Below are 14,597 nucleotides of genomic sequence, written 5' to 3' on the forward strand. Positions count from 1 at the left end.
ATTGCTTTCAAGCTTCAGTGCAGGGAGGGAGAACCCATGTGGAGTTCAGCAGACTCCTTGAGTTGAGGAGACAAAGCTTAAAGTGTGGCAAGGGCAAGGGAGCTAAAATTACAGCACAGAGTCATAGAGAGGAGAAAGCTGCATGAAGAGAGAGCTCTGGAGATATGCACAGGGTCCCCATAGAGTCCTAAGCTGAGGATGGATCGTTGCATGCCTATGAGAAAACTGCTCAAGCCTGAGGAAAGAACCACCTGAAAGCGTTAGAGGAACAGTTCTCAGAGCTCATGCAGAACCAGGAATAGTCCTTATTACCACCTGCTACAGTGGAAAACATAATTCATGGAACAATAGGTTGAGGAACCAGAAGGGTTTTGCTACAACAGTGAGATAAAGTTAGTTATAATGTAAATATTGCTCTGGTTTCACCAAACAAAGCTTAAAGGCAAGATCAAACTCTTACCAAGTCATTTAATAGCATCCCCAAACAAACGACAATAATATTTAAAGGTATACAAAAGTATCCAGCACCGAACACAATAAAGGTAAAATTCACAATATCTGGCAACCAATTAAAAATTACATTAAAAATGAAAGACACAGAAAAGAATCTTGAAAGCAGCCAGAGCTTTTAAAATTATCAAGCATACAAAGAAGCAAGAAAATAAAACCCATAATAAAGAAAAAAATCAGTCATAACTAACCTAGAATTTATGAAGATGATAGAATTAATAAACAAGAATATTAAGACAGATATTTTTACTGCTTCCATATGATTGATAAAATTGAAGAAATATTGAGCAAGTTGAGACATGGAAGATATTTTTTCAAAAAGTAAAACTTCTAAATATGAAAACTCTAATATGAGATGAAAAACACAAATGGAAGAGATTAAAAGAATAGAAATTGCAGAAGAAAAGACCAGTGAACTTGAAGACAGAGATAGAAATTACCCAAAATGAAACACAGAGGAAAAAAAACTGGATAAAAAATTAACAGAGCACCAGTGACCTTGGGAAAACTTCAAATGGCCTAGCACACATGAAATTGGAGTCTCCCAAGGAGAGAAGGCAGGAAGGACAGAAAAAAAAAAAAAGTAATGACTGAAACTTTACCAAATTTAGTAAAAACTATAATCCCCCAGTCTCCAAAAGCTCAATGAACATCAAGAAACAGGCAGCAAACTACACAAAGGCCATAAGCAAATGGCTTAATGCCAGTGATGAGAGCTCCACTCGGGCAGCAGCAGTAGGTAACTCTAATTTCTAGATTTTTCCCCTAAGTTTTCAGAACCCCATCACTGCACCCCCTCAGAGGTAAACTGTCCAGAACCTTCTCTCTCTTCAAGTCTCTGTCCCAGCTCTACAGGGGATCTCTCCTCTGTGGTCTCGAGGCATCAGCACCAACACCAGACAGTGCCTCTTCTTCAGTGGTCTGTGCCCAAGCTCCCAGGGTCCTTCCTTCTTCAGGCTTCTAATTGCTGATAAACCCAACCCCTTCCCTGTGCAGCCCTAGCCCAAGGGATGGGGGTTGCTTTCCCATTATTACTACCTCTGTGGTATCACAGTGTTTCCTTTTTGCGTGTTTAACCAATTCCTTATGTTAAATACTGTTTAAACAACAGAGAAGGATGATTGCATCTTTTTGGGCAAAAGTATAAACATTTTTTAAAATCATTTTATAGAATTTCAAAGATGTACAGAGGAGTGCACATATAAGCTAAGTAGCCAGAGTTGAAACACGTTGGTTCTTGAGCTGTTCTCTCAGTTTCCAATCTACCCCTTTATTCCCACCTTTGTGATCTGGGGCTTTGCCAGGTGGATGACCAATAGATTCTGTCCAAAAAGTGTGCTACAGGGACACAGGAAGCTAGAGAGGAAACAAGGGACTTGCTTTTTTTCTGCTTTATTTCCTGTTTCTATCAACATCACCCTAATAATAGTTCTTCACTCTATAAGTAGTGATTGATTGCCTGTAGGTTCCAGTGACCCCGCAATCCCAGTAGCAGCCTCCTTGTTCCCTCTCAGAAATTCCAGTACAAGCTGCCTGGGCTGCTCTCCTCTGAGGTCTGAGTCCCAGCTCCATGGATTTGCTGAACTATTTCTTCCGCTGAATTCTTTTCTGAATTCCTGAGGCAACAGCACCCGTTAGGCTGTGCCCCCTTCTCCGAGGTTTACCAGTTGTGGCGTCTTTCCTCCAAACTTCTCATCCCAGTGGCCTAACTCCTCAGATGTTGGGATACAAACTCTCCCTCAAGTTTTTAAATCCCATTAATCCCAAGTCTTCTCTTGGTCTCCACATCCCAGAGGAAGGTAACTACTTCCTGCAATTACTACCTTGGTGATATTTTCCTTTGGAATTTTATAGCATAAAGACATACTTATAAATGATACCAATTCTTTTCATGTCAGATATGCTATATTACACACAGGTTATTTTCACTTTTCCATGCCAATTTCTTTTGTCTTATACCTACATTTTCAGAGATTTTCAATAAGGGCTAAGTTATAAATGTGCATCAGTGCTTATGAAATGGGAAGGATCTACAATAATTATTATTCTCATGTTTGCCTCACTTTGTCCAAGGGACGACGTTACGGAGAGACTGAGAAATGGAAGACAAGAGATTCTCATATCCCTCATGATTTGGGGAAAGTTAGCCTTTAGGAAGCTAAGCCTCCTCATCTATAAAATACAACTCACAGATTATTGTAGATCTCTAACAAAGCGTTTATGTGGAAGCACTTTGTAATCACAAATGGTGTGTAAGTTTGTTTTTACTAGATGGTAAAAGAAAAGATGATGAAATAAGAGAGGTGGAAAGAAGAGAAACAACTGAAGAAAGTATTCTAGAGAAGTTTCTACCCACTCAGAACTCCACTGGGAATCAGTTAAAAAAAAAAAAAAAAGAGGAAGAGCGTGGGCCTCTGTTTTTCCCATTCCATGCAACCCTGATCCCCACTCTACACGCCAAAGGTCCCTTTTGCCAACGAGACAGAAGCCATTTATTAATGTACGGCAAATACTGTTTATTGCAGACTTTCCAGCTGACTCATGTGAAAAAGGCACTATGAAAATTAATGAATCTAGATAATCTCTCTAAATGGATTTATGTTAAAATATACAACATTCTTACATAACATCTGTTTTATATATGTGAAATAATATAACATTTAATGACAAAAATCATGTTTTCAAAAATAACATTTGTTGAAGGTTAAGTCTCTTTCTTTTCTCTACCTAGAATCTTTCACAGGATTAAAATATGTGTATATTATTTCTTATTACCGGAAAAACTTGACACAGATAAACTCATAAAATGGCCCCAATTTGCTCTTAACTACGTATATCAATATTCAGGACTGAGGCCTTCATTTAGCAGAATACTGTAACACACACCAATGCAGGCTATTTCCTGTGACAGAGTTGGAATGTATGTGACCTCTTTTACACTTGTGCCTTCTCATATATAAGAACACAGTATAGATAAGAAGAAGAATATAAACGGAATCAAAATACAAGCTATACAAGGAATTGTGATCAACAGAGCCACGACAGATAAAATGTCTCGGGGATGCTCCAAAGGTTTCTATTTGTATGTCCAAGGCCTTGCTGCATTTTACAGTTCATTCAATGTTTTAATCTTTTTTAAAAACTGTTGGCATTAAGAACTTTAAATAAATCTAAACATTCTATTACTGAGTATGCTGAAGAAGAGACCTAAGTAAGCAGAGGCTAGCCTAAACTAAGCTACACCCTGGATGATACCTACCATAGTCACAGGCAAAACTGAAACTGTTTAGATTTTGAATCATGGGCAATATCTCTGTTTTGTTGCAATAAATAAACTCACCACTGTCAAAAAAAAAAAAAAAGTCTGCTTAGGCATTGAGATGGGGATGAAATAATTAATCCAATAAAGGAAACCTCACCTTGGTAAAGTAGGCAAAATATTCCCCAGGTGAGAAATTCTGTTTAAAATGTTTTCATTTTAATAAAAATAACGGGCCCAGGAGCAAGTCGTCTGCTTACTTATGTTTGCGTTGTTTCTTTATGGCGATAAATTCTGTACACCAAGAAATGAGAATCTGACATTCCCTTCATGGCTTCTTAAAACAAAGCATGTTGGAATAATGCCAAGAATAATGGAGTTTAAAAACTAATTAGTGACTGCTTCCCTCATCAAAAGATTCCACTCCTGAATCGCTAGCAGCAGCACTGATTTTTTCCTGTCGTCTTCGCATGATTTCTTGCAACTCAGAGCTGCCGTTGTTATCCTGAAAAACAAACATGGTTCGGACGAGACGGTTACTGGTTTGTGAGGCTGCAAATCATGTCATGAAACGGCTTAGGCTAAAAGTTCTCTGTGTTTTTCTTCTCATGTCTCTAAGGGGAAAACTGAAGGCCGCCCTTCATATACGTGATGATGCTGGACTTTACTAACATCACATTTTCACTTACACTGTCTTAAGGCAATTCATTCACCATGCCTTTCACTTGAACCTGTTAAAGATAAATCAGTAATGCATGTGGAATGCTCTAGATTCCCTGGGGGAAAGAAGAGATTGTACAAGAAGCACAAAAAGATGGTAAATTATCAAAGAACGCTCTTTAGGTCAAGTAAGATACTCATCTATCTACCTTAGGGGATTCTAAATCAGGCCCAGAGACTGGGCTCGGAAGACACCAAGTTTCCTCATACCAAAGGGTTCTGACCTTCTGACATCTTGTTGGCTTTTGTCCTTTCCAAACCTGGCCTACAGTCCCTATGCACCCTCCTTATTCCTCTCTCATCTACAGAAATCTCTGGCAACACAGGTGAGTAATACGAACCATGAACTAGATGCAAGGGAAGGGCATGATGGGAAGGTGCCTGGGGAAGACAAAGCACCTCAGGTAGGAAGTCTCTGCCTTAATTCACATCCAGAGGAACAGGAGCTAGAGGCCCCGAGCACATGGGAAGTCAGGAGAAATGACAGTGATAGGGAGTCTGGACTGAAGGAATTCAGAAAGGTTAGGAATATGGAACTTTCTATCATAATCCTTAAGGAGGAATTTATACATTCTCAACAAAATTAGAAGGTATAATGGTAACAAAACTGCCTCAGAAAAGATATAATCCCGACTCACATTCAATATACAAAAAGTCTAATATAGACTATGTCGTAGGAAAAATTTCCAAGGGAAATATAATTTCTCCTGAGTGAGAATGGTTGCAGGGTTGTATGCACGAAGCTATTTTACTGAGTTATTTAACTGTTGAATTTATACAATAAACCTGCTAGAGATAATTACGTATTGATTTCACACCAAAGCCTATACCCTTTCATTGGAGTCTAAGTTTAATTTTCATGAAAGCTATTGAGAGCTGTGAGATGTAACAGTTAGAAACTACTACCCTTACACAGCCCACGTTAAGTAGAGTAGGATATTGAAACCTTAAGAATAGCCAATCTAGAAAACATTTACTCTTTTTCTTTCATAGAAACAGCTATAACTAAAGAATTACTCTTCAGGGCCCGCTGTTTGCAATGATCCCCACCTAATATTTTCCCTCTGATTATTTATATGTATAAGCAGGCCTACGGCACACAGCCACGGTTTTAAGACTTGACAACCTCTAACCTGCTAGAATCTCCAAACTAAATATTAAGGACAGGTAAAAGAGTTCCGGCCTCTTAAGTCACTTACTCACCCGAAGTAAATGAGTAAATAAAATTCCTACAGAGGTAGTGCCCGTAAAATGAGAACATGAGGCTTTTCATTAGATATCCAAAAGAATATGGAGCTCAAGCTTCATGTTATAGGAGCACTAATAACAAATTAATCTCCCTGAAAATGCTCGCTAATGGTCTCCAGTGACAGATTACTAAAGTTGAATCGAGTTGAATTCAGCTCTGCATGAAAGGCAAAGAAAGCGACCTATATGGACATAAATACTGTTTCCAGAGCTTTCAAATTGCAGTCCATACTCTTGACTAATGCAGAAAAACACCACCTTAGGTTGAGAAGTCGTACCTCTAATGCAGCTTTCTGTACAGTAATTTGGCTAAAGACTCTGGCCCCTTCAGGGCAGACGGTTCTCAGTTCATCTTTATTGAGAGAGAAAAGTTGTGCACCATTTAATACTCCAAGACTATTGACAGTTCTGAAAAAACAAAAGGAGGAAAAGAGGGAAATAGAGCATTAAAAATACTGTCTGGATTTGTGGTTGCCAAGGGGGAGGGATGGACTGGGAGTTTGGGGTTAGCAGATGCAAACTATTATATAGAGGACGGATAAACAACAAGGCCCTACTGTATAGCACAGGGAACTACAGACAATATCCTGGGCTCAACCATAATGGAAAAGAATATAAAAAAGAATGCATACAGGTGTACAAGTGAGCTACTTTGCTGTACAGCAGAAATTAGCACAACATTGTAAATCAACTATACTTCAATAAAAACTAATTAAAAATAGGGCTTCCCTGGTGGCGCAGTGGTTGAGAGTCCGCCTGCCGATGCAGGGGACGCGGGTTCGTGCCCCGGTCCGAGAGGATCCCACGTGCCGTGGAGCGGCTAAGCCCATGAGCCATGGCCGCTGAGTCTGCGCGTCCGGAGCCTGTGCTCCGCAAAGGGAGAGGCCACAACAGTGAGGGGCCCGCGTACCGCAAAAAAAAAAAAAAAAATTAAAACAAACAAACAAACAAACAAATAAATAAAATATTGTCTGGATAAAACAAAAGAAAGATTTCTGGTCCTGCTACAACCTCTCTTCTCTAGGTGTCCCATACACTGGAGCTCATAAATGGTACTAGAGTGCTTAGGGCAATGACAGGGGACGGTCATGATGACGACCCTGAGGCTATATAAGATCACTGATCATGAAGTGTCAAAAAAGAGTCAACTGGGTTTATTATCTTTGCTGTGTATTACCAATTTCTTGAAATTTGGTGTTTCGTAGAAGGAATGGATAACTTTCTAGTAGCCAAGCAACTGACTAACCAGTGTACCTCATGTTTTCAGTCACACTGGGTGAGTTTATAATGTGTCCAGTGCTCTTGAATATGTATTAGTCAAATAGTTCAAATACATGTATTCAAATATGTTTACCAAATACACGAGAAAATGTTTACAAGTTTTTAATTATAGACAAATAGAAACTTCACTGTGGCTTTCCTAAAGGAAAGCTCTATTAGATTATAACCTACAATAAGTAACGTCACCTATTTTTTATTTGCCTGGGATCTCTATGCTGCAGCAGGAGGAAAGGTTCTGCTTTATGTCCTCTGCGGTCTGGGGAGTCTAGGTAAGACTACAGACCTAGCCTGTGTGACCCTCTGAGGCAGAAAGACAGCCAGCAGCCTCAAAGCTGCCAAGAGACTGCTCGAGGGACCAATGATGAACAGACACCACCATCTAGAAAATAGGGTACCATCAAATGATAGTTATTTCTCCTTCCTCCAATTTTTTTTTTTTAGCTAAAAATGGCTAGAGTCATTTCCTGAGCATGGAAACAGGTGCAGTTCGGGTTCTCACATTTTCTAAGAGTCACTTGTGACATCTTAGGGATCAAATTGAAAACACTGCATGTTATACACACAGAACTGTAAAGTATCCCCAGAGAGACTTACACAGGGTTGAAGCCCTTTGACTGCAACCATGTCTTCACATCCTCTGGGGTGGAGTCATAAGTGATATTGATAACTGGCACATTCTGCCGTGGCACGTGGAACTTCTTCTGGGCGGCGCTCCGACCAATGGTCAGTCTGTGGACGAGTTCATCCTGCACTTCCTCCATCTGAGATTTCCTTCCTAGATACCAACACAGAGGAGGTTAGTTTTGAAAGCCCTAACAGTTGTTGCTCTCTCTAGAACCCCAATGCCAAGAATCCTTTGACCCCAACAGGACTTACGATCTAGTATTCCTACCATCTTTCCTTTCATCCTCACCAAGTATAAACTCTGTGATCAATTATTAAAATCACTCCCTGTCTCTCCTTTCTTCATTGTGTTCATCTGGCAAGCCCCCCCACCCTTGTTAAATCTCACTTTCTGTTTATTCTGTGCTGCACCTGCACGCCAAATAGAACACAACAATGCTGAGTGAGCTCATGTTAAATTCACGATCATGAACCTCCATTGGGCTGTTAATGGTCTGTGACATTCATACTACATTTCCTGAAGCCAGTGGCTTTCAACTGGGGGAAATTTTAACCACAGGGTACATCTGGCAATGGCTAGAGATACTTTGGGATGTCACAAACAGGGGGCAAGGGGGAAGGAAGCTACAGTCATGCAGTGGGTAGAGGCCCGGGATGGACAAAACATTCTGCAGTGCACACAGGTCACGTTGCTACATCAGAGAATTATCTAGCCCCAAATGTCCACAGGGGCTCAGGTTGAGAAATCCTGCCTGGGACCGTATAACTGTCCATGGTCAGACAAGTATTTCCTATCTTCTTCCTTCTGCAAACCTCCAGTTCCCAGCCCTCAGTCCTCTCCCTGAGCTGATGATTTCACTTGCATAATTTCTGAGTAAAATAAAGAAGCTAAAAGAAAACCTCCCGAAGTTCCCCCAGCAGCTCTCCTTACCACCAGCACTTCCCCCGTACACTCTGCCAGCCTTCCTTCTATTACATTATAGATGAACTGTTTCCACTCTCCTCAGGCCAGCCCCTCTACATGTGCACTAGACTCCGTGTCCTCTGTCTGTTTGAATACTTTGACAGTAACTTCCCCCCTGCTTCTCCCATGTTATCAATTTTCCTCTTTTACTGAATCATTTCATCCGCTTACAAGCACGCTATTATTTTATTTCTCTCATGTTTAAATAAGCCCTTTCTTAACCCCACATCCCCTGCCAGCTACTGCCCATTTCTCTGCTCCCCTTTTAGCAAAACTCCATGAGAAGCTGTCTATACCAGCTGACTCCAATTCCCATTCTCCAATTTCCTCTTGAATTCACTGCCATCAGGCTTTTGGCCCCATCCCTCCATGCCATTTTGCTAAACTCCAATGGTTGATTCCCAGTCGTTTCCTCATTTAATCTATCAACAACACTTGAAGAAGGCGCTCCCTCCTTGAAACACTTTCTTCTTATGGCCTTCAGGACACCACACTCTCTGATTTTCCTCCTGTCTTCCTGGCCTCTCCTCAGCATCCTTTTCTCAGATGCTCATCTCATCTCCCCAACTCTCCAGGCCACAGTCCTTGGACCTCTTCTGTGTCTGCACTCACTCCATCAATGATTGTTGTGCCTGGTCTCCTGGCTTTAAATGCCATTTAAAAGCTGATGACTACCCAAATTATTTCTCTAGTCCAGACTGGTCCTCAGAACTCTAGACCAATATACATCAACTGCCTATTTGATATATTCATTGGATGTCTATTAGCTATCTCAAACATAACATGTTCACATCTGAATTACTCATCTTCTTCCTGAAGCTTACTTTTATGCTAGACTTCCCACCTTGGTAATTCTATTTTTCCAGTTCCCCCAACAAAATACCATGTAGGTATGCCTGACTCCCCTTTGCCCTCGATTATATCCACTCCATCGGCAAATCCTGTCGGTCCTACCATTAGAATACACCACACAGCCCAATCACTTCACTCCATTTTTTTCTATTAGCAGCCTGGTCTGAGCCACCAGCCTTTTTACAGGTCTCTCTGCTTCTACTCTCCATGAACCCACTCTTCACTCTCCATCCTTTTCTCAATATAACAGATAAAGTGATGCATTTAAAGTGTGAGTCAGATACACACACACGCACACACAGATACGTTATTTGTATATCACCTTCAAGAATTAAGTGCAAAGAACTGATATAGTAAAATCCAGTTAACTACTTGGCAAGTGGCAGTGGCCTGTCACTAAGGAGGCTTTTGTGACCATTGCTCTGATTGTTGTTTTCAGGGAAAGTATTTTTAGAAAGTGTGTGGTGCCCCTGGGAAATAAATGAAAGTGTGAAATAATCCAATAGCGTTATTTCAGCCTAATTTTTTTAATGCCTCAAGTACTCAGGAAACCTTTTGAAAAAGAAAGAAGTCAAAAGAAAGAGAAATAAGAGAAGAGAAATAAGAGAAGGGAAGGGAGGAAAGGAGGGAGGAAAGGAGGGAGGGAGGAAAGGAGGGGGCTAAAGAGAGTAAGAGGGAATATAATTGATTGTTATATTTAAGTAACACAGGACATGCATTTCATTAGTTAACTCTTTTAAATCAGTACAATGTAGTCACACTGCCATACAACATAGGAGTACATCTCAAAGAAATACAAGAGAAGAGGTATAACCACACTAAAATAGTTATCTCCTTATCTGTTGACTTAGCCACTGTGGGATCATTTCCAGTCCACAGCATAACCTCTTTCCAGGGAATATAAAAACCTCTTCTAATGTGTTCCTGGTTTTGGTTTCCATTTGCAATGTTCTAGCACATAACAACACACCAGACGAACTTTACACCTCTTTCTAAAACAACACTTCTGATTACAAAAGATTAAACTCATATAAAAGGACTAACATTTCAAAGGAAATGGAAGACATGCAAAACAACTGAAGCATTGATAGCTTCAGAAGTGATGAAGAGAACCTTTTTGAATCTTACAAGTCAAACTGAATAGCTTATATGACACAGGGCTCCAAGCAGCTAGTTTGAATAAACGCAGTAAACACTTCAGAAAAGGAGCCGGGTTCTCGCTACTTGTGACATTTTAAAAATAGGCCTGTTGACTTTTTTCCCTTGTTCATAGCTATTTGGTAACATTTTTATGGGTGAGTATTCAATTTACAGCTCCTTCCATTTTACTCTTATCAGAAGTCTAGGCCATAAGCAGAGAACGCAAGTACCACAAAAGGTATATTTTGAAAGAGACCCGGTTACCAGTAAAGAAGCATGTCTATTTGGTTCTAAAAAGACTGTTGAGAAGCCCCAATATTCGTTCAGTAGAAATGTTCTTCAAAAAAGTGCTCAAGAAAGAAAGCTATCAAGAAAATATTTGTTTTATAAAAAGGACTAGAGTTAATGTCAAACTATACTTCTGAGCTACCTTTAAAAGGAACATTACATAAGTAAACGCAAAATTTTATTAGTTTAAGGAAACAAGTACATGTGTAAATTTGGGGACATATGTTTATGTTTTACATACCAGTGTCACCCTTTGACTTATGAAAAACAGACTTGAAAATGATGAGTCACAATTATTAGGCGGGTTCTCTATCTTTAAAGTATTCTAACCATGCCTCTTTCCCACTAGGTTATTCTTAGTTTCTTAGACTAGGACAAAGAACAAACTGTCCCAGCCCACAGACTGTTCCAAAACTGGGCCTGGATGCCTATGAACCCTGACCCCAGGCCTGGAAAAAGAGTGCCACTGTGTCAAAGATTACCGCGCTGACGTAACAAAGAAGGGAGATGTTATAAACTTGTGGGAAGAATGAAGAAAGTTTCTGAGAGGAAAATTTTCCTTAGGGAAATCAATAAAAACATTTACAGAACTTTCTCATCTCAAAACTATGTCTTTCGTGTCTGAAAAAAAAATAAAAGCATCTTTTCAAAAAATACACAAAAATATTTTAAAATTTACTTGCCAGTTATATTTATGCACACACACTCTCATACACACACATGCACAGGCATACTTGTTTTTGCCGCACAGAAAGAGCTAATCATTTTTCCAAAACTTCAGTTTTCCATTAGTTCTTTGGTAAGGTCACGATGAGAAGGTAATTTTAATTGGCTATACTTCAGCGGAGAAAGTAATATATAAAAGTATGTTTGTGCTTATTGCATTTAACCAGAATTTCCAGAACAATTAAATAGTAATAGTGTCAGTGTCTTCTTTTTAATTTTCTTTAAATCAAGAGTGACCACAACTGAAGAGATAGGGCTATGATTTACTGAGATGAGAACTTGAATCTTAAGTTCCAATCTCAGCTATAAAGTTAATAGTTCAAAACTTGTATCTGGACTCGGGCACAGGGAGCCTGCTGAGCTCCCAGTCTAATCCCCTGCCCTTTCCAGGTCACGTGGGTCCTTGGGGGCATAGGAAGGAGGCCGAGGGGAGAACAGGAGAGGCAGGCGGGAGACGCCCTCCGGGAGGAGTGGGACAGAAGCGGAGGGCGATTGCCCTGCACACTCAGGCACTGGGAGTCTGCTGAGCTTCCAGGCCGATCCCCCACCCTCCAAACCCCCTTCCAGGCCACGTGGGTCCTTGGGGGCATAGGAGGGAGGCCAGGGAGATCAGGAGAGGCAGGCGGGAGGGGCCCTCCCAGAACCCAGACCGGAGGAGCAGCAGAGGAGAGGAGGGCATTTGCCCCACCCACTCGAGCCCAGGAAGCCTGCTAGGCTCCCAGGTGAGGTCTCCCGCCCTCTGAGACTGGGGTGGGAGGCACGCCTGGGCCCCTTCTGTTCCTTGAGCCTAAGCCCCACCGCCCACAGCCCCCAGGGCCTTTTCCAGCCCTGTGGGCCCTGAGCATTGGCCCCACCCACCACCCAAACCTCACCCTTACTTAGGCCCCACCCTCCACAGCCAAGGTCTTTCCATCCCCCCCCCCTTTGTTTTCCTTTCCCTCCTCCTCTTTTTTTACTATTGCGGTACTGATGTACCTTCTGGTTGTTGATTCATCTATATTTTTATTTTTACATTCTTTCTAACATATGTTAGTTTCCTAGCCTGATTTTATTTTTTATTTTGTTATTTTTCTCTCTCTCTTTTTTTGTTTTTTGCCACCCCACGTGGCTTGCAGGATCTTGATTTGCGACCCTGGGGTTGGGGAGAGCTCCTGCAGTGGGAGCTCCAAGTCTGAACCACTGGACTAACAGAGAACCTCAGACCCCAGGGAATATTCATCGGAGTGAGGTCTCACAGAGTTCCTCATCTCAGCACCAAGACTCAGCTCAACCCAATAACCTACAAACTCCAGTGTTGGAAGCCTCAGGCCAAATGACCAGTAAAACAGGAACACAATTGCATTAAAAAAAAAAAATGAGATGGCAAAAAAAAAATGTCATAGATGACAGACCAAGGTAAAACCCTACAAGACCAAATAAATGAAGAGGAAATAGGCAATCTACCTGAAAAAGAATTCAGAGTAATGATAGTTAAGATGACCCAGAATCTTGGAAATAGAATGGAAGCATGGATTGAGCAAATACAAGAAATGTTGAACAAAGATCTAGAAGAACTAAAGAACAAACAGAGATGAAAACACAGTAACTGAAATGAAAAATACACTAGAAGGAATCAATAACAGAATAACGGAGGCAGAAGAATGAATAAGTGAGCTGCAAGACAAATGGTCGAAATAACTGCCAAGGAGCAGAATAAAGAAAAAAGAATGAAAAGAATTGAAGACAATCTCAGAGGCCTCTGGGACAACACCAAACGTACCAACATTCAAATTATAGGGGTCCCAGAGGAAGGAGAGAAAAAGAAAGGGTCTGAGAAAATATTTGAAGAGATTATAGTCAAAAACTTCCCTAACATGGGAAAGAAAATAGTCACCCAAGTCCAGGAAGCATGGAGAGTCCCATATAGGATAAACCCTAGGAAAAACACACCAAGACACATATCAATCAAACTAATAAAAATTAAATTCAAAGAAAAAATATTAAAAGCAGCAAGGGAAAAACAAAAAATAACATACAAAGGAATCCCCATAAGGTTGTCAGCTGACTTCAGTGGAAATTCTGCAGGCCAGAGGGAGTGGCAGGATATACTTAAAGTGATGAAAGAGCAAAACCTATAACCAAGATTACTCTACCCAGCAAGGATCTCATTCAGATTCAATGGAGAAGTCAAAAGCTTTTCAGACAAACAAAAGCTAAGAGAATTCAGCACCACCAAACCAACTTTACAACAAATGCTAAAGAAACTCTTCTAAGCGGGAAACACAGAGAAGAAAAAGGCCCACAAAAACAAACCCAAAACAATTAAGAAAATGGTAATAGGAACATACATATCGATAATAACCCTGAACGTAAATGCCCCAACCAAAAGACACAGACTGGCTGAATGGATACAAAAACAAGACCCATATGTATGCTGTCTACAAGAGACCCACTTCAGACCTAGGGACACATACAGACTGAAAGTCAAGGGATGGAAAAAGATATTTCATGCAAATGGAAATCAAAAGAAAGCTGGAGTAGCAATACTTGTATGAGATAAAATAGACTTTAAAATAAAGACTGTTACAAGAGATAAGGAGGGACACTACATAATGATCAAAGGATCAATCCAAGAAGATATAACAATTATAAATGTTTATGCACCCAACATAGGAGCACCACAATACATAAGGCAAATGCTAACAACCACGAAAGGAGAAATCAACAGTAACACAATAAGAGTAGGGGACTTTAATATCCCACTTACACCAATGGACAGATCATCCAAACAGAAAATAAATAAGGAAACACAAGCTTTAAATGACACAACTGACCAGATAGATCTAATTGATATTTATAGAACATTCCACCCAGAGTGGCAGAATACACTTTCTTCTCAAGTGCGCATGGAACATTCTCCAGGATAGATCACATCTTGGGTCACAAATCAAGCCTCAGTAAATTTAAGAAAGTTGAAATCATATAAAGCATCTTTTCTGACCACAA

At 40.5% G+C, this 14,597-nt stretch overlaps 1 protein-coding gene across 10 annotated transcripts in view; it reads right to left on the reverse strand.

The window, feature by feature from the left end:
- Window positions 1-2,103: 2,103 nt before the first annotated feature.
- EPS8 (EGFR pathway substrate 8, signaling adaptor) overlaps window positions 2,104-14,597 on the reverse strand; it is a 247,205-nt gene continuing 234,711 nt past the window's right edge. For all 10 annotated transcript variants that reach the window (XM_082850613.1, XM_082850621.1, XM_082850619.1 and 7 more), the window contains 3 exons: window positions 7,613-7,793; window positions 6,016-6,145; window positions 2,104-4,274 (listed from right to left, as the gene is read on the reverse strand). In XM_082850613.1, coding sequence (XP_082706739.1) covers window positions 4,161-4,274; window positions 6,016-6,145; window positions 7,613-7,793 — 425 coding nt within the window. In that variant the 3' untranslated portion in view covers window positions 2,104-4,160. The remainder of the gene's footprint in view (window positions 4,275-6,015; window positions 6,146-7,612; window positions 7,794-14,597) is intronic.

The sequence above is a fragment of the Leucopleurus acutus genome (assembly GCF_964270905.1).
Source record: "Leucopleurus acutus genome assembly, chromosome: 11".
Taxonomy (NCBI): domain Eukaryota; kingdom Metazoa; phylum Chordata; class Mammalia; order Artiodactyla; family Delphinidae; genus Leucopleurus; species Leucopleurus acutus.